This window comes from Panthera leo, chromosome F2 (assembly GCF_018350215.1).
Source record: "Panthera leo isolate Ple1 chromosome F2, P.leo_Ple1_pat1.1, whole genome shotgun sequence".
Lineage (NCBI taxonomy): Eukaryota > Metazoa > Chordata > Mammalia > Carnivora > Felidae > Panthera > Panthera leo.
The window spans coordinates 7492959-7510932 of record NC_056695.1 but is presented as its reverse complement, the minus strand read 5'-3'; the positions used below and the strand labels follow the sequence as shown (position 1 = coordinate 7510932).

Below are 17974 nucleotides of genomic sequence, written 5' to 3'. Positions count from 1 at the left end.
CAAAGTGACATGTGTAATGGTACAGGTGGCACCTGCAGATGACAAGAACACGAAGGCGATGCGAGATCTGTTTGGGAGCATCTGTGTGATCTCACAGATACCTAAACACGTGTGAAGGAAGGCCAGTTGGAACAGGGCTGCCATGTGTATGGGGGGGGGGGGGGCTGTGGAGTAAGGACCGCTGGGTTCAAATTCTGCCGTCCTATTTATTGCATTCTCTGAGCTCAGGCAAACCTCTCTAAGTCTCAGCTCCCTCGTCTGCAAAATGCGATTAATACTATCCACTTCACCCTGGCAGAATCTAGATTCCAACACAGGTCCCTTTGATATCGACGCCAGGCCATAGCCTCTCCTACACTGGCAGATGGGTTTTATCTCCTGTGACAATCGGAAGGGTTAAAAGAAGCTGCCTGTGCCACCGAGTTCACAAGTATTTGAGGCTAACTGAGGAAAGCGACACATGGGTAGAAGACGTCCACCTTCATATGTGTCCCCTGCGTGGCACTCGCCGACTGTCCACCACGGCCCCAGTGACCAGCTCTCAAAAGACCAAGTCGATGAGAATCAGCGTGATGTGCAGTGACAATGTGATTTAACCCAATCAGTTGTTTTCATTGCCCATTTTCTTCTTTATATTACCACCAATACCGAGAGAGACATACCATTATCTAAGAATAGGACTTCCACTTTAAAACGAATGTACGTTGTATAAAGTGTTTTACAGTATTTAAATCTTATGTACCTCTTCAGGTACCTCCTACCAAGGCCACCTAAACAGTTCAGTAAACAGCAGGTGTCAGACTTTCTGAAAAAAGAATGAGAAGAAGAAACAATATTTTTTAAACTTTTAATCCCACTATACACACAGTATTATACTAGTTTCAGATACACAATATAGTGATTCAACAATTCCATACATTCTCCAGTGCTCATCATACTAAGTGTATTCTTATCTCCCTCACCCGTGTCGCCCATAAGAAGAAACAACGTGCGTACCTACCCCGGCTGCCATAGGCTGATCTTGGTTGGCTGTCGGCTGATTCTTCTCCCAACCGTTGAAGTTCTCAAAAGCGAAGGACGTGTCCGGTACAAGTCGACCCTCCCCAGGTGTTTGCTCCAGTAGAAGGAAGGGGCAAACACACGATCACCCCCAGATCAAAAGCCTTTTGGAGGCATGGTGGAACGCTGGCCCCGGGAGGCCACAGGCTCCGTCTCTCCTGCACTGTAGCCACTTTGTGCGAACAACTCTCGTGCGGTCCTGCCATCATCTTGGTGCTCATCAAACCATCTGCCGTGGGAAGAGAGAAGATAATTCATAGGAGAGAATTTAAAGAAGGCACGTTACTTAGTGCTGAAAATAAAATACGGAAAGGATTTAAAGAGGCCTTCCGGGAGAAGCGCAGACATTTTAAAAAGCATTGAAGATTCCAAGCCGCACCGAATGATCTTTAGGAGCGTGACTTCAGCAAACCTTTGTCCTACGCTCTAGTTGCAAGGTTACGTTGATTCATCCTAAAATGTGAGATTTTAGGAAGGTCCTATGGTAACTTTACATGTATTCTAATATATCATAAAATCTGTAAAATTTCTCCTTTGAGATCCCCTTAGTGGAAGCCTTTATTTCTCTCCTTTCATGTGACTGGTAGGTATACCTCAGACTCGAGAAGAGCACTCTTTAAGAGAAACCTAACACAAGCCGTGCATGTAAAAACAGTAAAAATAAAAAAGGTGAAATTCATATTTATCACTTTTCTAAATGTTTATTTATTTTTGAGAGTGAGATAGAGCATGAGTGGGGGGAGGGCCAGAGAGAGAGGGAGACACAGAATCCGAAACAGGTTCCGGGCTCTGAGCTGTCAGCTGTCTGCTCAGAGCCTGAGGCGGGGCTCGAAGCCACGAACCGTGAGATCATGACCTGAGCCGAAGTCGGACGCTCAACCGACTCAGCCACTCGGGCGCCCCTAATATTTATCATTTTAAGAAATATGAAAGACGTGACTGCTTGTTCCCCTTCGCACCCCAACTCATCTGATGAATTTTTCTGGGAGGTGCTTCAATTCACGAGGTCCATCCCAGATGGGATTAATGCTGTTAGAAACGAGGCCCTAGAGAGATCCCTTGCTCCTTCCACCCTGCAAGAACATAGCAAGTAGGCAATGTGCAACTTGGGGAGGGCCGTTGTCAGAACCCCACCCTGTGGGCGTCCTGATCACGGGCTTCCAGCTTCCACCTTCAGCTGTGAGATCAGAAGCTCTGACCACCCAGTGGAACCCATTCCTTGGTAGAAGTGAGCTACATGCTGGGGTTGGGCACTCCCTGATTGTCTCCCAAGTGAAGACAGGTGTGTAAACCTTAGCGGGCCCACAGCAGAATAAACACCCTCTATGTTTGCTTGTTTCTATTCCCCGATAAAGCCCTAAATAATTTCCTCTCCAGAGGACTTTCTCTTCTTCAAAGTAGAAGGAGACTTGAGTTTAAAGGGCAAAGCTATGCTGGCAAAAGTAGCAAAACCTGGGTTTTCTAAACACTCCAAATCTCAGTAGAATTTCTGACAAATCAGTTTTGTAATGAACTGAGTAATTTGCACAGGGACCTCTTCCTTGGAGGGTAACGCATAAAATCTCGCTGACAAAATGAGAACAGGAGATTGAGAGACACTAAATTAAAATTCCCCAAAGTGTCCAAGGGACCAAGAGACCCCACTCTCTGACTGTGACCCCACTCGTTGACTCGTCTATGCCTTGCGCACATCACTTAATCTCCGCGGGTGACATTTTTCTCATCTGTCGATGAGCTACAGGACTACGATGTTATTATGGTTTCTTCACCTATAAAGGAATAACAGCAAGAAAATGTCCCTCTTTTCTCATTTATGGAACTGAGAGCCCTCAGTATGAATGAACAGGGAAACTGTTAACACTCTTACAGTTCAGTTGATCAGAGGGCAATGGTGTATCTGCGTGCAGTATTTAATATGATGTGGTTTAATGCAGTAAAACATTTTAGTGCCTTCATTTGTATTATTTTGTTCCTTACAAATCCAATTTCCAAGGCTTGTAATTATTCTAAAATGCTGGCAGGCCCTAAAGAAACAAGTCACTTCCACCTTGACTTTTACTTCTTTGTATTGCCGGTAAAAATAATTTCAGCTCTGAGGAGTATAGGACTATGATCATCTGTTCTGGATGATTCTTTATTTTTCAAATGTGACACATTTGTGAAAATAAAAATCTTTTATTTGCTCCTCGTGTTCTTCCGTAGTTACCATAGCATATAGAGCAATAAAAACATGTTATATAATATTAAATGTATCTTCATATGATACCAAATACCTAGATGTGATAGAGAACCAAATGTTGCATGGCCAATAGAGTAGCCACTAACCAGCTGTGACTACTGAGCACTTGAAATGTAGCTAGTATAACCCAGGAGCTGAATTTTTAGTCTTATTTGATTTTAATCAATTTATATGTATTAGATGTATGTAGCTAGTGGCGACCATATTGGACAATGCGTTTCTAGATTTTTTTTTAATGTTTATTTATTTTTGAGACAGAGAGAGACAGAGCATGAAAGGGGGAGGGGCAGAGAGAGAGGGAGGCACAGAATCGGAAGCAGGCTCCAGGCTCTGAGCCATCAGCACAGAGCCCGACGCGGGGCTCGAACTCACGGACCGCGAGATCATGACCTGAGCTGAAGTCGGACGCTTAACCGACTGAGCCACCCAGGCACCCCTCTAGATTTTTAAAGATAAAAGTTAGTAGATTATTTGGAGACTTCTAAATACTTGCCATATGATCTAGAAATAAAAGTGAGCTTTTCTACTTCATTTGCATGTGTGGCTCTGTATCTAAAGATTTCTTTAATTCAAAACTGCTTCTATCACCATAACATTTATCATCATGGAGCTTCTAATAACCGCGAGACACTTTTGCAGTTACTTTATGTACACTGTGTGAAGCCTTCAAACAACCCTGCAAAATAGGTGTTATTATCGCTCGTTTACGTAAGAATAAACTGAAGCTTCCAGAGCTAGTCAGGGAAGGAGTTATAATTCAAAGCCAGTTCTGAAAAACTTCAATCATTGCTCTTTTCATTCCCCATTAATAATAAAAAAAAATCTTGCAAAAAGTAAAAATATAGGGTCTCTCTCCGGAGCTTGAATGTTATACAATGGCGATGACTACTGTGATGCGCATGCATTTTAAATGGATGTGTATTAAGAAAACAAACCAATAGCAGATCACAGGAGTGTTCCACATTTTGTTCATACAGAATGCAACTCCTGATTAAGTTTCAAAAGAATCGATATTTCCCGGATTCTGACTATCGTAAGGTAAAGTCCACTCAGTCAACCGACATGTTTCTCTGTTTCTGAAAGCGTGTCCAACACTTTAGGAGACGGTGACGCCAAAACACCTGGTAAGCTCAGAGCACACCCAGCTCTCTGGCTTCACTTAGTACCGCATCCCTCCTGCCTTAGCCTAGCATTACGCGGGAGCTCGTTCAAACAAGGATGCTTCATTTTTTATCTCTACATATCCAGGACTTGGCACGGGGTCCGACACCCGGAAGGCAGGCAATGTTTCTGCATGCATAAATGGGTGAACAGATGGACAAACACAATGCATGAGTTCTTCAGATTCAAGGAACCTGCAATCACAATGACATCTACTTTCACCTGAGCTCTCATATAGGTCTCTACCATGGCCCTTAGGACATAAAAAACAAAAACAGAAACAAAATCAACAAAGAATAGAAAGGACCAGAGAACATCACCAGAAATACCACCTCTATAGGTAACACAATGGCAATAAGACAAACCTTTCAATAATCACTCTAAATATAAATGGACTAAATGCTCCAATTAAAAGACCCAAGTTACCAGAATGTATAAAAAATAATCCATCGATATGCTACCTATAATAGATTCATTTCAGACCTAAAGAAACCTCAGATGGAAGGTCAGGGGATGCAGAACCATCTATCGTGCTACCCTCAGCCACTGTTACTGTTCCTATACGGGTGAACATGCCAATTTGATGGCACCCGCCATCTATCGTGCTAATGGACGTCAAAAGAAAGCTGGAGTGGCCATATTTATATCCAAAAAACTATATTTTAGACCAAAGACAGTAACAAGAGATGAAGAAGGGCATTATGTCATAATTAAGGGGTCTATCCATCAAGAAGATCTAACAATTGTAAATATTTATGCCCCCAACTTGAAACACCCAAACATATAAATCAATTAATAACAAACATAAAGAAACTCATTTATAATAATGCAATAATAGTAGGGGACTTGAACAGCTCACTTACAACAATGGACACATCATCTAAGCAGAAAATCAACAGGGAAACAATGGCTTTGAATGACACACTGGACTGGATGGACTTAACAGTTGTATTTAAAACATTTCATCCTATCCTTTTCGAGAGCACATGGAACATTCTCCAGAACAGGCCACAAACTGGGTCACAAATCAGCCCTCAACAAGTACAAAAAGACTGAGATCATACCATGTATACTTTCAGACCACAACGCTATGAAACTTGAAGTCAACCGTAAGAGAAAAATTTGGAAAGCCCTCAAATACTTGGGGATTACAGAACATACTACTAAATACTGAATGGGTTAACCAGGAAATTAAAAAAGAAATAAAAAAAAAACATATGGAAGACAAGGAGAATGAAAAAATGTTAGTCCAAATCCTTCAGAATGCAGCAAAGGCAGTCCTAAGAGGAAAATATATTGCAATTCAGGCCTATCTCAAGAGCAAGAAAGGTCCCAAATGCACAACCTAACCTTACACCTAATGGACCTAGAAAAGGAACAGCAAATAAAATAAGGCCTAAAGCCAGCAGAAGAAGGGAAATAATAAGGATTAGAGCATAAATAAATGATATGGAACCAAAAAAACCCAATAGAACAGATCAATGAAACTCACAGCTGGTTCTTTGAGAGAATTAACAAAATTGACAAACCCCTAGCCAGACTTATCAAAAAGAAAAGAGAAAGGACCCAAAGAGATAAAATCACAAATGAAAGAGGAGAGATCATAACCAACAACACAGAAATACAAATAATTATAAGAAAATACTATGGACAATTATATGCCAAAAAATCTAGGCAATCTGGAAGAAATAGACACGTTTCTAGAAACCCATAAACTACCAAAATCCAAAAGTGATCTAGGAAGAAATAGAAAATTTGAACAGACCCATAACTAGCAATGAAACTGAATCAGTCATCAAAACATCTCTCAACAAACAAGAGTCCAGGGTCAGATGGCTTTCCAGGGGAATTCTACCAAACAGTTAAGGAAGAGTTCACACCTATTCTCTTGAAGGTGTTCCAAAAAATAGAAACGGAAGGAAAACTTCCAAACTCATGCTATGAAGCCAGGTATTAACTTGATTCCAAAACCAAAGACCCCGCTAAAAAGGAGAAGCACAGGTCACTATTTCCAATGAACATGGATGCAAAAATTATCAACAAGATACTAGCAAATTGAATTCAACTATACATTAAAATAATTATTCACCAGGATCAAGTAGGATTTATTTCTGGGCTAAAGAACTAGTTGAACATTCACAAATCAATCAATGTGATACACCACTTTAGTAAAAGAAAGGATGAGGGCCGTATGATCCTGTTAATAGATGCAGAAAATGCATCCATTCTTGATAAAAACCCGCAACAAAGTAGTGACAGAGGGAACATGCCTCAGTGTTATAAAGGCCATACACAAGAGACCCACGGCTAATATCATCCTCAGTGGGGAAAAACTGAGAGCCCTTCCCCTATGGTCAAGAACAAGACAGGGATGTCCACTTACGATTAATATTTAACATAGTACTAGAAGTCTTAGCCTCACCAATCAGACAACAACAACAACAACAACAACAACAACAACAACAAAGAAGCATCCAAATTGACAAGAAGTCAAACTTTCACTATTGGCAGATGCCATGATACTTTATGTAGAAAACCCGAAATACTCACCCCAAAAAACCTGCTAGAACTACTACATGAATTCAGCAGTTTCAGGATATAAAATCAACCTGCAGAAATCTGTTTCATTTATTTTTTTTAATGCTTATTTAGTTTTGAGAGAGACAGAGCACAAGCAGGGGAGGGGCAGAGAGAGAGGGAGGGAGACACAGAATCTGAAGCAGGCTCCAGGCTCTGAGTTGTCAGCACAGAACTCACAGGGCTCAAACTCACAGACTACAAAATCATGACCTGAGCTGAAGGCAGATGCTTAACCGACTGAGCCACCCAGGTGCCCCAACCTGTTCCATTTCTATGTACCAATAATAAATCAGCGGAAAAAGAAATCAAGGAATTGATCCCATTTGCAACTGCACCGAAAAAATTAGATACCTAGAAATAAACCTGACCAAATAGGTAAAATAATATACTCTCAAAGCTGTAAAACACTTGTGAAAGAAATTGAGGAGGACACAAAGAAATGGAAAAGCATCCCATGCTGATGGATTGGAAAAACAAACATTGTTAAAATGTCTATACTACCCAAAGCAATCTACATATTTAATGCATTCCTTATCAAAATACCACCAGCATTTTTCACAGAGCTAGAACAAATAATCCTAAAATTTGTGTGGAACCACAAGAGACCCTGAATAGCCAAAGCAACCCTTAAAAAGAGAAAACAAAAATGAAGGGATCGAGATTCCAGATTTCAAGCTATGATACTGGCACAAAAACAGTATCATGGAACAGAATAGAAAACCCAGAAATAAGCACAACTATATGGTCAACTAACCTTCGACAAAGCAGCAAAGAATATCCAGTAGGAAAAAAAGATGGTCTCTTCAACAAATGGTGTTGGGAAAACTGGACAGCATCATGGACAAGAATGAACCTGGACCATTTGCTAATCCCATACAGAAAAATAAATTCAGAATGGATGAAAGACCTAAATGTGAGACAGGAAACCATCAATATCCTAGAGAAGAACACAAGCAGGAACATCTTTGACGTCGGCAGGAGCAACTTCTTACTGGACACGTTGCTGAAGGCCAAGGGCAACAAGAATAAACATGAACTATTGGGACTACATCAAAATAAAAATCTTCTGAACAATGAAGGAAACAATCAACAAAACTAAAAGGCAGCCTACAGAATGGGAGAAGATATTTGCAAACTGCGTATCCGTTAAAGGGTTAGTATCCAAAATCTACAAAGAATTGAGCAAACTCAACACCCCAAAAAACAAATAATCTGGTTAAGAAACGGGCAGAAGACATGAATAGGAAATTTTCCAAATAAGACATTCAGATGGCTAACAGACAAATGAAAAGATGCTCAACATCACTCATCAAGAGGGAAATACAAATCAAAACCCTGATGAGATACCACCTCACAGCTGTCAGAATGGCTAAAACTAACAACACAAGAAACAACAGGTTTTGGTGAGGACGCGGAGAAAGGGGAACCTTCATGCACTGTTGGTGGGAATGAAAACTGGTGCAGCCACTGGAAAACACTATGGAGGTTTCTCAAGAGACTAAACTAGAACTACCCTACAACTAGCATTATTAGATGTTTGCCCAAGGGATAAAAAAAATTCAGATTCAAAAGGGCACATACACCTCAATGTTTATAGCAGCATTATCAACAATAGCCAAACTATGGAGAGAGCCCAGATGGCCACTGACTTATAAATGGACAAAGAAGATGTGGTATATATACACAATGGAATATTACTTGGCCATCAAAATGAATGAAATCTTGCCATTTGCAATGACATGGATGGAGCTAGAGTGTATCATGCTAAGTGAAATAAGTCAGAGAAAGACAAACACCATAGGATTTCACTTATCTGTGGAATTTAAGAAACAAAACAGATGACCATATGGGAAGGTGGGGAAGAGAAGGGAGGGAAACAAAGCACAAGAGACTTAATGATACAGAACAAACTGGGTTGAAGGAGGGAGGTGGGTGGGAGATGGGCTTGATGGGTGATGGGTATTATTTAGGAGAGCACTTGTTGAGATGAGCACTGGGCGTTGCATGTAAGTGATGAATCACTGAAAGCTACTCCTGAAACCAATATTGCACTGTATATTAACTAACTAAAATTTAATTAAAGTAAATAAATAAAAATTTGAAAACCGAGGATCAGAGAGTGGAAGTGATACACCTATACATGGCCTGTGAGTTACAGACCCGCCCTTGCAACTTGATTCCCCTAATTTATACTATCCCTACACCACATCAGAATAATTCTTTAGAGTTCACTGCTCATATACCAAACTTCATTTGAGCTTAAATGGTTCCGATGAGCTCAGAGGACCAGGTATCATTCCTGTTTTACAGATGAAGGAATTGAACCTCAGGGAAAGTTGAGAGTAGCACCCAGGTTTGCAGAACCAGCGGCAACAGAGCAAGCATTTGAGAAACAAATCAAGAACCTCTTTTCTAAATCCTAATCCAGTTTTTCTTTCCGTTGCATATTCCAGAAGAGAAAAATATTAAATAGAACAAATAAAGAGAGAATTTCTAGTGCTGATAAGGAACAGCGTGCTGAGGAGGGAAGGCCTTCAGCTCTGTATTAAAGGAGGGACTGATGAGACCAGGCGGATGGGCAGGGCCAGGGGCGGAGCTTGCTGATGACCCGGCTGAAATGAATTGGACAGAGGGGAACAATATTTTGCATAATGAGGAATTAAGAAACGGCACGTCCTGATTGCCATCTTCCTCTTCAGACTTAACAGCAACACTCTCAAGGAACCGTCCATTACCTGTTTAAATTGACAAAGGAGATCACTTTGATCCTTTAGCGTACAATGTACTACGTGGTGATTTTATTCATAGACTTTCCAAACGTTCAAAAGTTGGGTACAAAACTATGCACCAAATTATACCAGAAGAGAAATGAAAGCGTGAGTATTCAGAGTATTCAGAGCAGTAGAAGCAGAGGAAAAGAGAAGATTCCCTATCAGGGACACAAACTCTCTAAATTCTTTAAAAGTATTTCAAGGCCAAGAGCAAAACTAAATAAATTCACTTAAATGTATTTCACTGCATCATTTAGAGAAGATTGATATATTTAAATCATGATGTAAAGGCACAATAATCATCGCTCTTGGTGGTGAAAATCTAGAAATTATCAAGGACGACTGCATTTGTCAATGCAATTAAATAAAGAAAAAAGAAGTAAGGAAGAAGGGGGAATGAAAAGTAGTAAGTGTTGGAAAGGAAGAAACAGAACTGTCATTATGTATAAGGTGACTTTCTGAATTAAGAACCCCAAGAAGTTACAGAATATAGTGAGAGATGAAAAAAAAAAAAGTTACAAAATAAATATGTAAAAGTCCATTACATTTCTATTGACCAGAAAGGAAGAGCTGAGAAGCATAATTCAACAAAAGCTACCATGTTGCATTGCTATAAAAATTTAAGAACGTAGGGATAAATCTAAAAACAGCTGTAGTGTAATTTATAGAAATATTATCCGAATTTCAAGAATAACAGCCAAGAAGACATAAATAAAGAGCTATTCTATACTCGCGAGAGTGCAGAAATTATAGAGATGTCAGTTTCTCTCAAGCTAATCTAAAATCTGAATATAATTAAATCAAACCCACCACAGAGTTTTACAAGAAAATTGACAAGCGAATGATAAAATGTGTACGGATGTGTGAGGCCCAAGAATATCCTGACGCTCCTGAATCAGAGTAAGGTAAGTGATTCATCCTTCCAATTACCAACATTTATTATAAATCTATACTAATTAAGACAATACAGAATTGGTGCTGGCATAGACAAATTGACTGATGGAATGGGAGAAAGGCCTTGGGCTTGACCTACACATCTACACAAACTCATTGCAGGAAGTCTGTGCTTTACTTCTGGTGCAGACGTGCTATGAAGGACGGCTCGCTGGGAACACCATCGTCATCAGTAAAATGATGACTGTTCACTTGCTAAACATTTTTGCCAAAACATCGAAAACTCCCTTACTGTTGGTTAGAAACGAGTAGGAAAATGGAAAAAAAAAATCAAGACTAATATTTAGTACACTGTATGAAAACATTAGAAACAGAGAATTACAAGGTGTATTTCTTTGTTATAAAACAAAAACAAAAAAACACCTTATCGAGAGTGCTCTGCATGGTGCTTGCCTTCTTTCTCTCGTCATATAACTGACAATAAACAGCGCGTGTCTTTTCTACACCCTGGCAAACTGCCTAACTCCTATCTAAGTTTCCATTGGCTTCCCATGTTCTACCCTCTGTGCTTCCAAAGTCATAAAATATCCGAGAGCTCCTCTCGTGGTAAGTTTTTACCAACATCACCTCCTCAGGGACATGTTCAACCTTTCTGTCACCCTGATTTATGGTCCCAAGTCCCTTCAGCTGCTCATCTAAAGTCTCCGATGGTGACAGGGCCAACATTCCCGCAGGCAGATAGTTCTTCTTTAACTCCATGTATGTTTGTTTTGAACGCCCATCCCAGCATTACCACTGGTATTGCTTTGATGTGCTTGTATCTGGGAACTGTACATTTTTAGGAAATGTCAGATGCGCATGTCACTGGGAGATGAGGAGTCAGTACAACTACAGCCTCTGCTGTCTGTGCCCGAATGGTGTAACAGACTGTGAAAGACAGGAAGTGACTGGTGTTGGATCAGGACCCACATCGGTTACGTACACAGTGATTTGTGGACTGAAGAGCTGGCAGTGAAGGGTGTAGTTGATGTAATTGCACTTAGATTACCATGGTAACTGAAATTTCAACTATGTTGCTCAGGGACTTGTGTTGTTGAAGTCATTGTCTCTGAGGGGCGCCTGGGTGCCTCAGTCGGTTAAGGGTCCAACCTTGGCTCAGGTCATGATCTCGCGGTCTGTGAGTTCGGGCCCCGCGCTGGGCTCTGTGCTGACAGGTTCTGTGCGTCCTTCTCTCTCTGCGCCCCCCCCCACCCCTCTCTCAAGAGTAAATAAACATTAAAAATCAATCAATCAATCAATCAGTCAATCACTTTCACTGATAATTGTGCATACAGAAACCATGCAAAGCAAAAACTGCCTATATCCGAAAGGTGGCTTTGTAGAACACACAGGAAAAGGTAGAACAGGTGATAAATCATTATGGTACAACTGCTTATCCACGTGGGAAAAAGCAAAGTGAATTATATCTTTATGTCACACACAGAAATCAACTACAGGTGGATTAAATATCTATTTTTTTTTTAACGTTTTATTTATTTTTGAGACAGAGAGAGAGAGAGCATGAATGGGGGAGGGGCAGAGACAGAGGGAGACACAGAATCGGAAGCAGGCTCCAGGCTCTGAGCCATCAGCCCAGAGCCCGACGCGGGGCTCGAACTCATGGACCGCAAGATCGTGACTTGAGCTGAAGTCGGACGCTTAACCGACTGAGCCACCCAGGCGCCCCTGGATTAAATATCTAAATCTTAAAGACAAGACTTTATATATGTGTATCTATATATAAATATATAGATACATATATATATGAACATCTATTTATCAATTATCTATCTATCTATCTATAGAATACCCCATGAGTAGTGAAGTCTTTCTTTTTTTTTTATTAATTTTTTTTTAACGTTTATTTATTTTTGAGACAGAGAGAGACAGAGCATGAACGGAGGAGGGGCAGAGACAGAGGGAGACACAGAATCGGAAGCAGGCTCCAGGCTCTGAGCCGTCAGCCCAGAGCCTGACGCGGGGCTCGAACTCGCGGACCGCGAGATCGTGACCTGAGCTGAAGTCGGACGCTTAACCGACTGAGCCACCCAGGCGCCCCAGTCTTTCTTAAGGTATAAAATCTGATCACTAGAAAAAAATACCCTATTGCTAAGTGGAAAGACATTAAAATTAGGAATTTCAGTTCATCAAAATATACCACACCCTGAACAAGATACTGTGGTAGTAACTGCTCGTTGCTGTCCCCTTCGTCAAGCACCGCAAGCTGGAGCCACATTTCTCAGATGGCTTTGCAGCCAGAGCTAACCGTGTAACTAATATCTCATGTGACCAGAAGTAGTGGGGGCAGTTTCTCCTCACTTGCTTCAAGGACACTGTTGTCAGGGATTTTCTCTCTTCTCTGTGCCGGGACCAGCTCTGACCACTCGGAAGAGGAAGAGATCAAGGTTGTGGCGTAATGACAAAATGCAAGGACCCTGGGTCCCCAGTGACTGGCTACAGAAGATCCATCCTAACTGTTCACTTTGGCACCTGCTGCCTTAGGGTGCAAAAAGCTTCTATCTTTTTAAAACCCTTTTTGAGCAGTTAAAAAAAAATGTTTTTAATGTTTTTATTTTTGAGACAGAGAGACAGAGAGACAGAGCATGCGTGGGGCGGGGCAGAGAGAGAGAGAGGGAGACAAAGAATCCGAAGCAGGCTCCAGGCTCTGAGCTGCCAGCACAGACAGCTTATGTGCTGTTAGCTTATGGCTCCAATCCATGAGCCATAAGATCGTGACCTGAGCCAAAGTTGGACACTTAACCAACCAAGCCACCCAGGTGCCCTGAGCATTTTTTAAACAAGACCTCCTTTGCCTTTACCATAAATATTATGGATAAGAACATGCATTTCTACAGAAGAGGAAATTCAAGAGGAGGGAAGGGAGGGGAGGGGAGGGGAAGGGAAGGGAAGGGAAGGGAAGGGAAGGGAAGGGAAGGGAAGGGAAGGGAAGAAAGAGGGAGGGAGGAAGGAAAGAAGAAAGGGGGTGAGACACAATGAGGGGGGGAGGAAGGGAGGGAGGGAAGGAGGGAAGAAGGAAGAAAGGAAGGAAGGAAGGAAGGAAAGAAGGAAGGAAGGAAGGGAGAGAAATTGGGGGGGGGAAGGGAGGGAGGAAGGAAGGAAAGAAGGGAGGGAGGGTGAAAGAGAGAGACTGAGAGGGAGGAAGGGAGGCAGGAAAGAAGGAAGCAAGCTAACTCACACTTTGTAAGAATCAGGGAAATGCGAATTAAGACCACAGTGAGATAACTTACACATTGTACCTTATTACTGTACAAATTCAGTGTACCAGGTGTTTGTGAGACTATGACACAAAAGAAATTCTTTATACTGTCGGGAAAGCTTAATAAAATCACTTTTTGAAAAACTGGCCTATTTTAAAACCTGACTATAATCATAGTTTTTGACCCAGCAGTTAACTTTGCTCTGGAGCAGGATTTCTCAGCCTCAGCAATACTGAGACGTCGGACCTGACAATTCTTTGCTGTAGGGTTGTCCTGTGCATGGTAGGACGGTTAGCAGCATCCCAGGCCTCCACTTAGCAGGTACTGGTAGCCCCTCCTTCCCAGCGTGACAACCAAAACCACTCTCCTGAAATTGCCACATGCCCCTAGGGAGGCACAATCAACCCCACGGGGGAATCACCACCCTGGAGGACCTCTTGCTTCCGTGCACAAGAGCGCTCGCGTCAGTCTGCGACAGCCAGACTGGAAACAACGCAGCCATTAACAGGAGATGAGCGAATTCATTATGTGTCATCAGGCAATAGGATATTACAGTCACGAAAAAATTATCTACAGCACCACACAAGAAAGTGAATGAATCTTAGAAACACGATCTTGAATGAAAAAAAAAAAAAAATCAAACCACGTAAGACCTCATACGGCACAACACAATTTATACAAAGCGCAAAAACCATCCAAAGTATTTTCAAGGATGGCTACGCAATTAATGGAGTAAAAGCAAAGATGAACAAACCGAGAAATGATAAACAAAAAAACTCAGGATGTCTACTTTGGGGGATGAGGAGGGGTGCTGAGATACAAACAGAACAACGGTATCGGGAACGCTCTATGATTCACTTTGCGTGGCTTTATAAGACACGAATTTTGCAAGAGAAGAAAGGAAAACATAGCCTAAGTACCCCATCATGGCATGTTTCTTCTTTTAATGAAAAGAGTGTGCAGAACACAGGAAGGATAGTTTAAATAATTTAAAAAGAATGTTAAAGTAATTACAGGCAAACCTCATTTTATTGTGCTTTGCCTTCTGCACTTTGCAGACACCACGGTTTTTACAAACGGAAGGTTTCTAGCAACCCTGCACGGAGCACATCTCTCTGCGCCATTTCCCCAACAGCATTCGCTCCCTTCTCGTCTCTGTGTCGCGTTTTGGTAATGCTCACAATAGTTCAAATTTTTTCATTATTATTATACGCATCATGGTGATCTGTGATCAGCAGCTACTACTCAGTGAAACTTCAAATGATGGTTAGCACTTTTTAGCACTATTTTTTAGTTAAGGTACATACATTGTTTTCTTAGACATAATGCTATATTATAGCAGACTTGATAAACTACAGTGTAGTGTAGACAAGAACTTTTCTCTGCATTGGTAAGCCCAAAAATGCATTTGACTCACTGTCTTGCAGTATTTGCTTTATTGCAGTCTTCTGGAAGAGAACCTGCGAGATCTTGGAGGTATGCCTGCCCCTTCGACCTCCCCAAATGCAGTTTCAAGCAGTCTAATCCCATCGGTCAGAGCAAACCGTCAAGATTTCCAAATACCACCAAAACATAGCTCTCACCCCTAGCCTACCCCATTTTCATCTTTTCTTGGGACAACTCCACGTTCTTCTGAACTATGCTAAGTACTCCTGCCATATGTTCAACAGCACTCCGAGGGTCACTTCTGGACTCTGCTTCATATTTTATTACACTTGTTTATTTCATATGTGCCTGCCCCTACTAGGCCCTGTCTGGGGGGGGCAGAGACCCCCTGCATCTTCTTCCCGTTTGCACACCCAGCCTCTGGCAAGGTGCCTGGCACATAGCAGCCCCTCAGCAAAGAACCCTTACATAGAAAGGAGTGCTTGTAGGGGCACCTGGGTGGCTCAGTCTGTTCAGCGTCCAACTTCGGCTCAGGTCATGATCTCAGGTTCGTGAGCTCGAGCCTCACGTCGGGCTCTGTGCTGACAGCTCAGAGCCTGGAGCCTGCTTCCGATTCTGTGTCTCCCTCTCTCTCTGCCCCTCCCCCCACTTGGGCTCTGTCTCTCTCTCTTTCTCTCAAAAATAAACATTAAAAAAATTTTTAAAGTGCTTGTTAGTGATTGCTTTGAGCACCACATGAATCAGAATCTCCTAAACTACTTATATAAATAAAAATATTTATATATAATAAATTATATATAGTTATTTAATATATGTTATATATTTATATATGTTATATATTTAGATTTATTTAATACATGTTATATATTTATATTTATATATAATATATATTGTATATGTTATATATTTATATTATATTTATATATAAAATATATATATATTTTTTAAAAGCATATTTCTGATAACTCAATACCTACTGGATGAGAATCTCTGGGGTGAGCCCAGGAGTCTATTTTCTTTGTTATAAGATACTCCAATAACTCCTAAATATTCTGGAGTTTTATAAAGTTGGCTGAAAAGGTAGGGCTTTCCCGAAGCTTTGCATTATTCTATTTGACATTAGGTATCTACAGATATAACTGTGTTCAGGTTGAAAGAATAATGTGGTAAGTAGCTTCTCTTTTTAAAAACGGGCAGGGGGAAGAAAAAAAAAGCCTCGAGGATGTAGCCGAAGTCGGTCCCAAACCTGCACAGGTTTTGTTGATTAATGTTTCACTGGGGAAAAAAAAAAAAGTTGATTTTGGAAATCTGTTGCGTCCTCTGTCCAAAGCATTTTCCGCGTCAGTAATTTAGCTCCTTCAACATGTTCAAAATCACAATGTTTCTTCCGTGTTTCCTTCTGTCACTTCTATTTGTAGACCATGTCAACTAGCATCGGTAATGACCTGGCCGCCTTCATGTGGCCGGCTTGCCCCTTTAGATAAGCCCCTGACTGCTTCCTTTCACCCGCGACAGCCCCCTGTGACTGCCGTACTGGGACCTTCCACAGCACCCAACCTTCAACACCTGCCACAGTCCCTCAACATTGGCCCTTTCAGTATTCGGGGCTTCCTTCCCTCCTCTCCAAGGGCAGCCTCAGAATAATGTTCGGAAACGAGAGGCTAGAGCAGGTAGGGATTTCTGCCAACTGCTCTGTTTGGTCCACACCCCAGCCTCCAGTCTCACCTCTCGGTAGCTGTCCTGCGAATCCCCGATCTGTGCGCAGTGGAGCCTTGGCGTGAAGGCAAGACAGTGCCAGTTTCCATCCGCCGCGAAAATAATGCAAAAGTCATACCCCTCTGCCGCGACACTGTGTAGAGAAGGCAGCATACTGTGTCTCCCTATTCAATTTCTTATTTCTGCCTCTTTCTAATAATTTCCCCCATGTGATCCCCAACTCATTTTACCACGTGTCCATTTTCTTCCTATACACAGCTACCTTCTCTTTTCTTCTTCCTTTCTCTTTGGTTTGCATTCAGAATAAACATGCTTCTTTCTTGCAAAGTCCTTTTTAAGCTCTCCTCATTCCTTTTCAAGGGTTTTGCTCAAAATCGTTTCACTGATTTTGATTCTTCCATTCAATCAATGGTCATCAATTAAACTTCCATACTATGAAGCACTGTACCAGTAAAGAGGGGAAAGACGAATAAAACATAACACCAGGCTTCAAAAAACTCAAAATCAAGCAGAAGGCAAAAAAAGTAGTATAGAAATAAATGTAATCAACGGTTTAGGCACTATAAGTTAAGACGTGTGGTCATATTCTAGCAGTAGGTTCTAGAGACAACCACGAAAATTTGAATTGAATGGCCCTTCCAGAGTTAGTGGCGTTAATGAAGTAGAATTGGCGGAGCTTAGTTAAAAGATGTGGAGGGGGCAGAAGGCAGGGAGAAAAAGGAGGAATCAAAAATGATTCTCGGGTTCCCGGTTTGCCGAAGAGGGTGCGGTGGGGAACCCGGGGGAAACACTTCCGCAGGAAACGTGGCAGATGCAGTTCTGAACGGTGCCTAGCAGGTTTGCCAATTTTCTGTGCAGGCACAGACACTCAACAGAGCTTTTGTCTTTCCTTCATAGTAACACGGCAGCGA

General features: G+C 41.6%; 1 protein-coding gene across 1 annotated transcript in view; it reads right to left on the bottom strand.

Annotated features, from left to right (window-relative positions):
* Window positions 1–990: 990 nt before the first annotated feature.
* LOC122210574 (lipoxygenase homology domain-containing protein 1-like) overlaps window positions 991–17974 on the bottom strand; it is a 124201-nt gene continuing 107217 nt past the window's right edge. Inside the window, exon 8 of the mRNA XM_042923348.1 lies at window positions 991–1288. Within this exon, the coding sequence (XP_042779282.1) occupies window positions 1065–1288 (224 nt within the window). The 3' untranslated portion in view covers window positions 991–1064. The remainder of the gene's footprint in view (window positions 1289–17974) is intronic.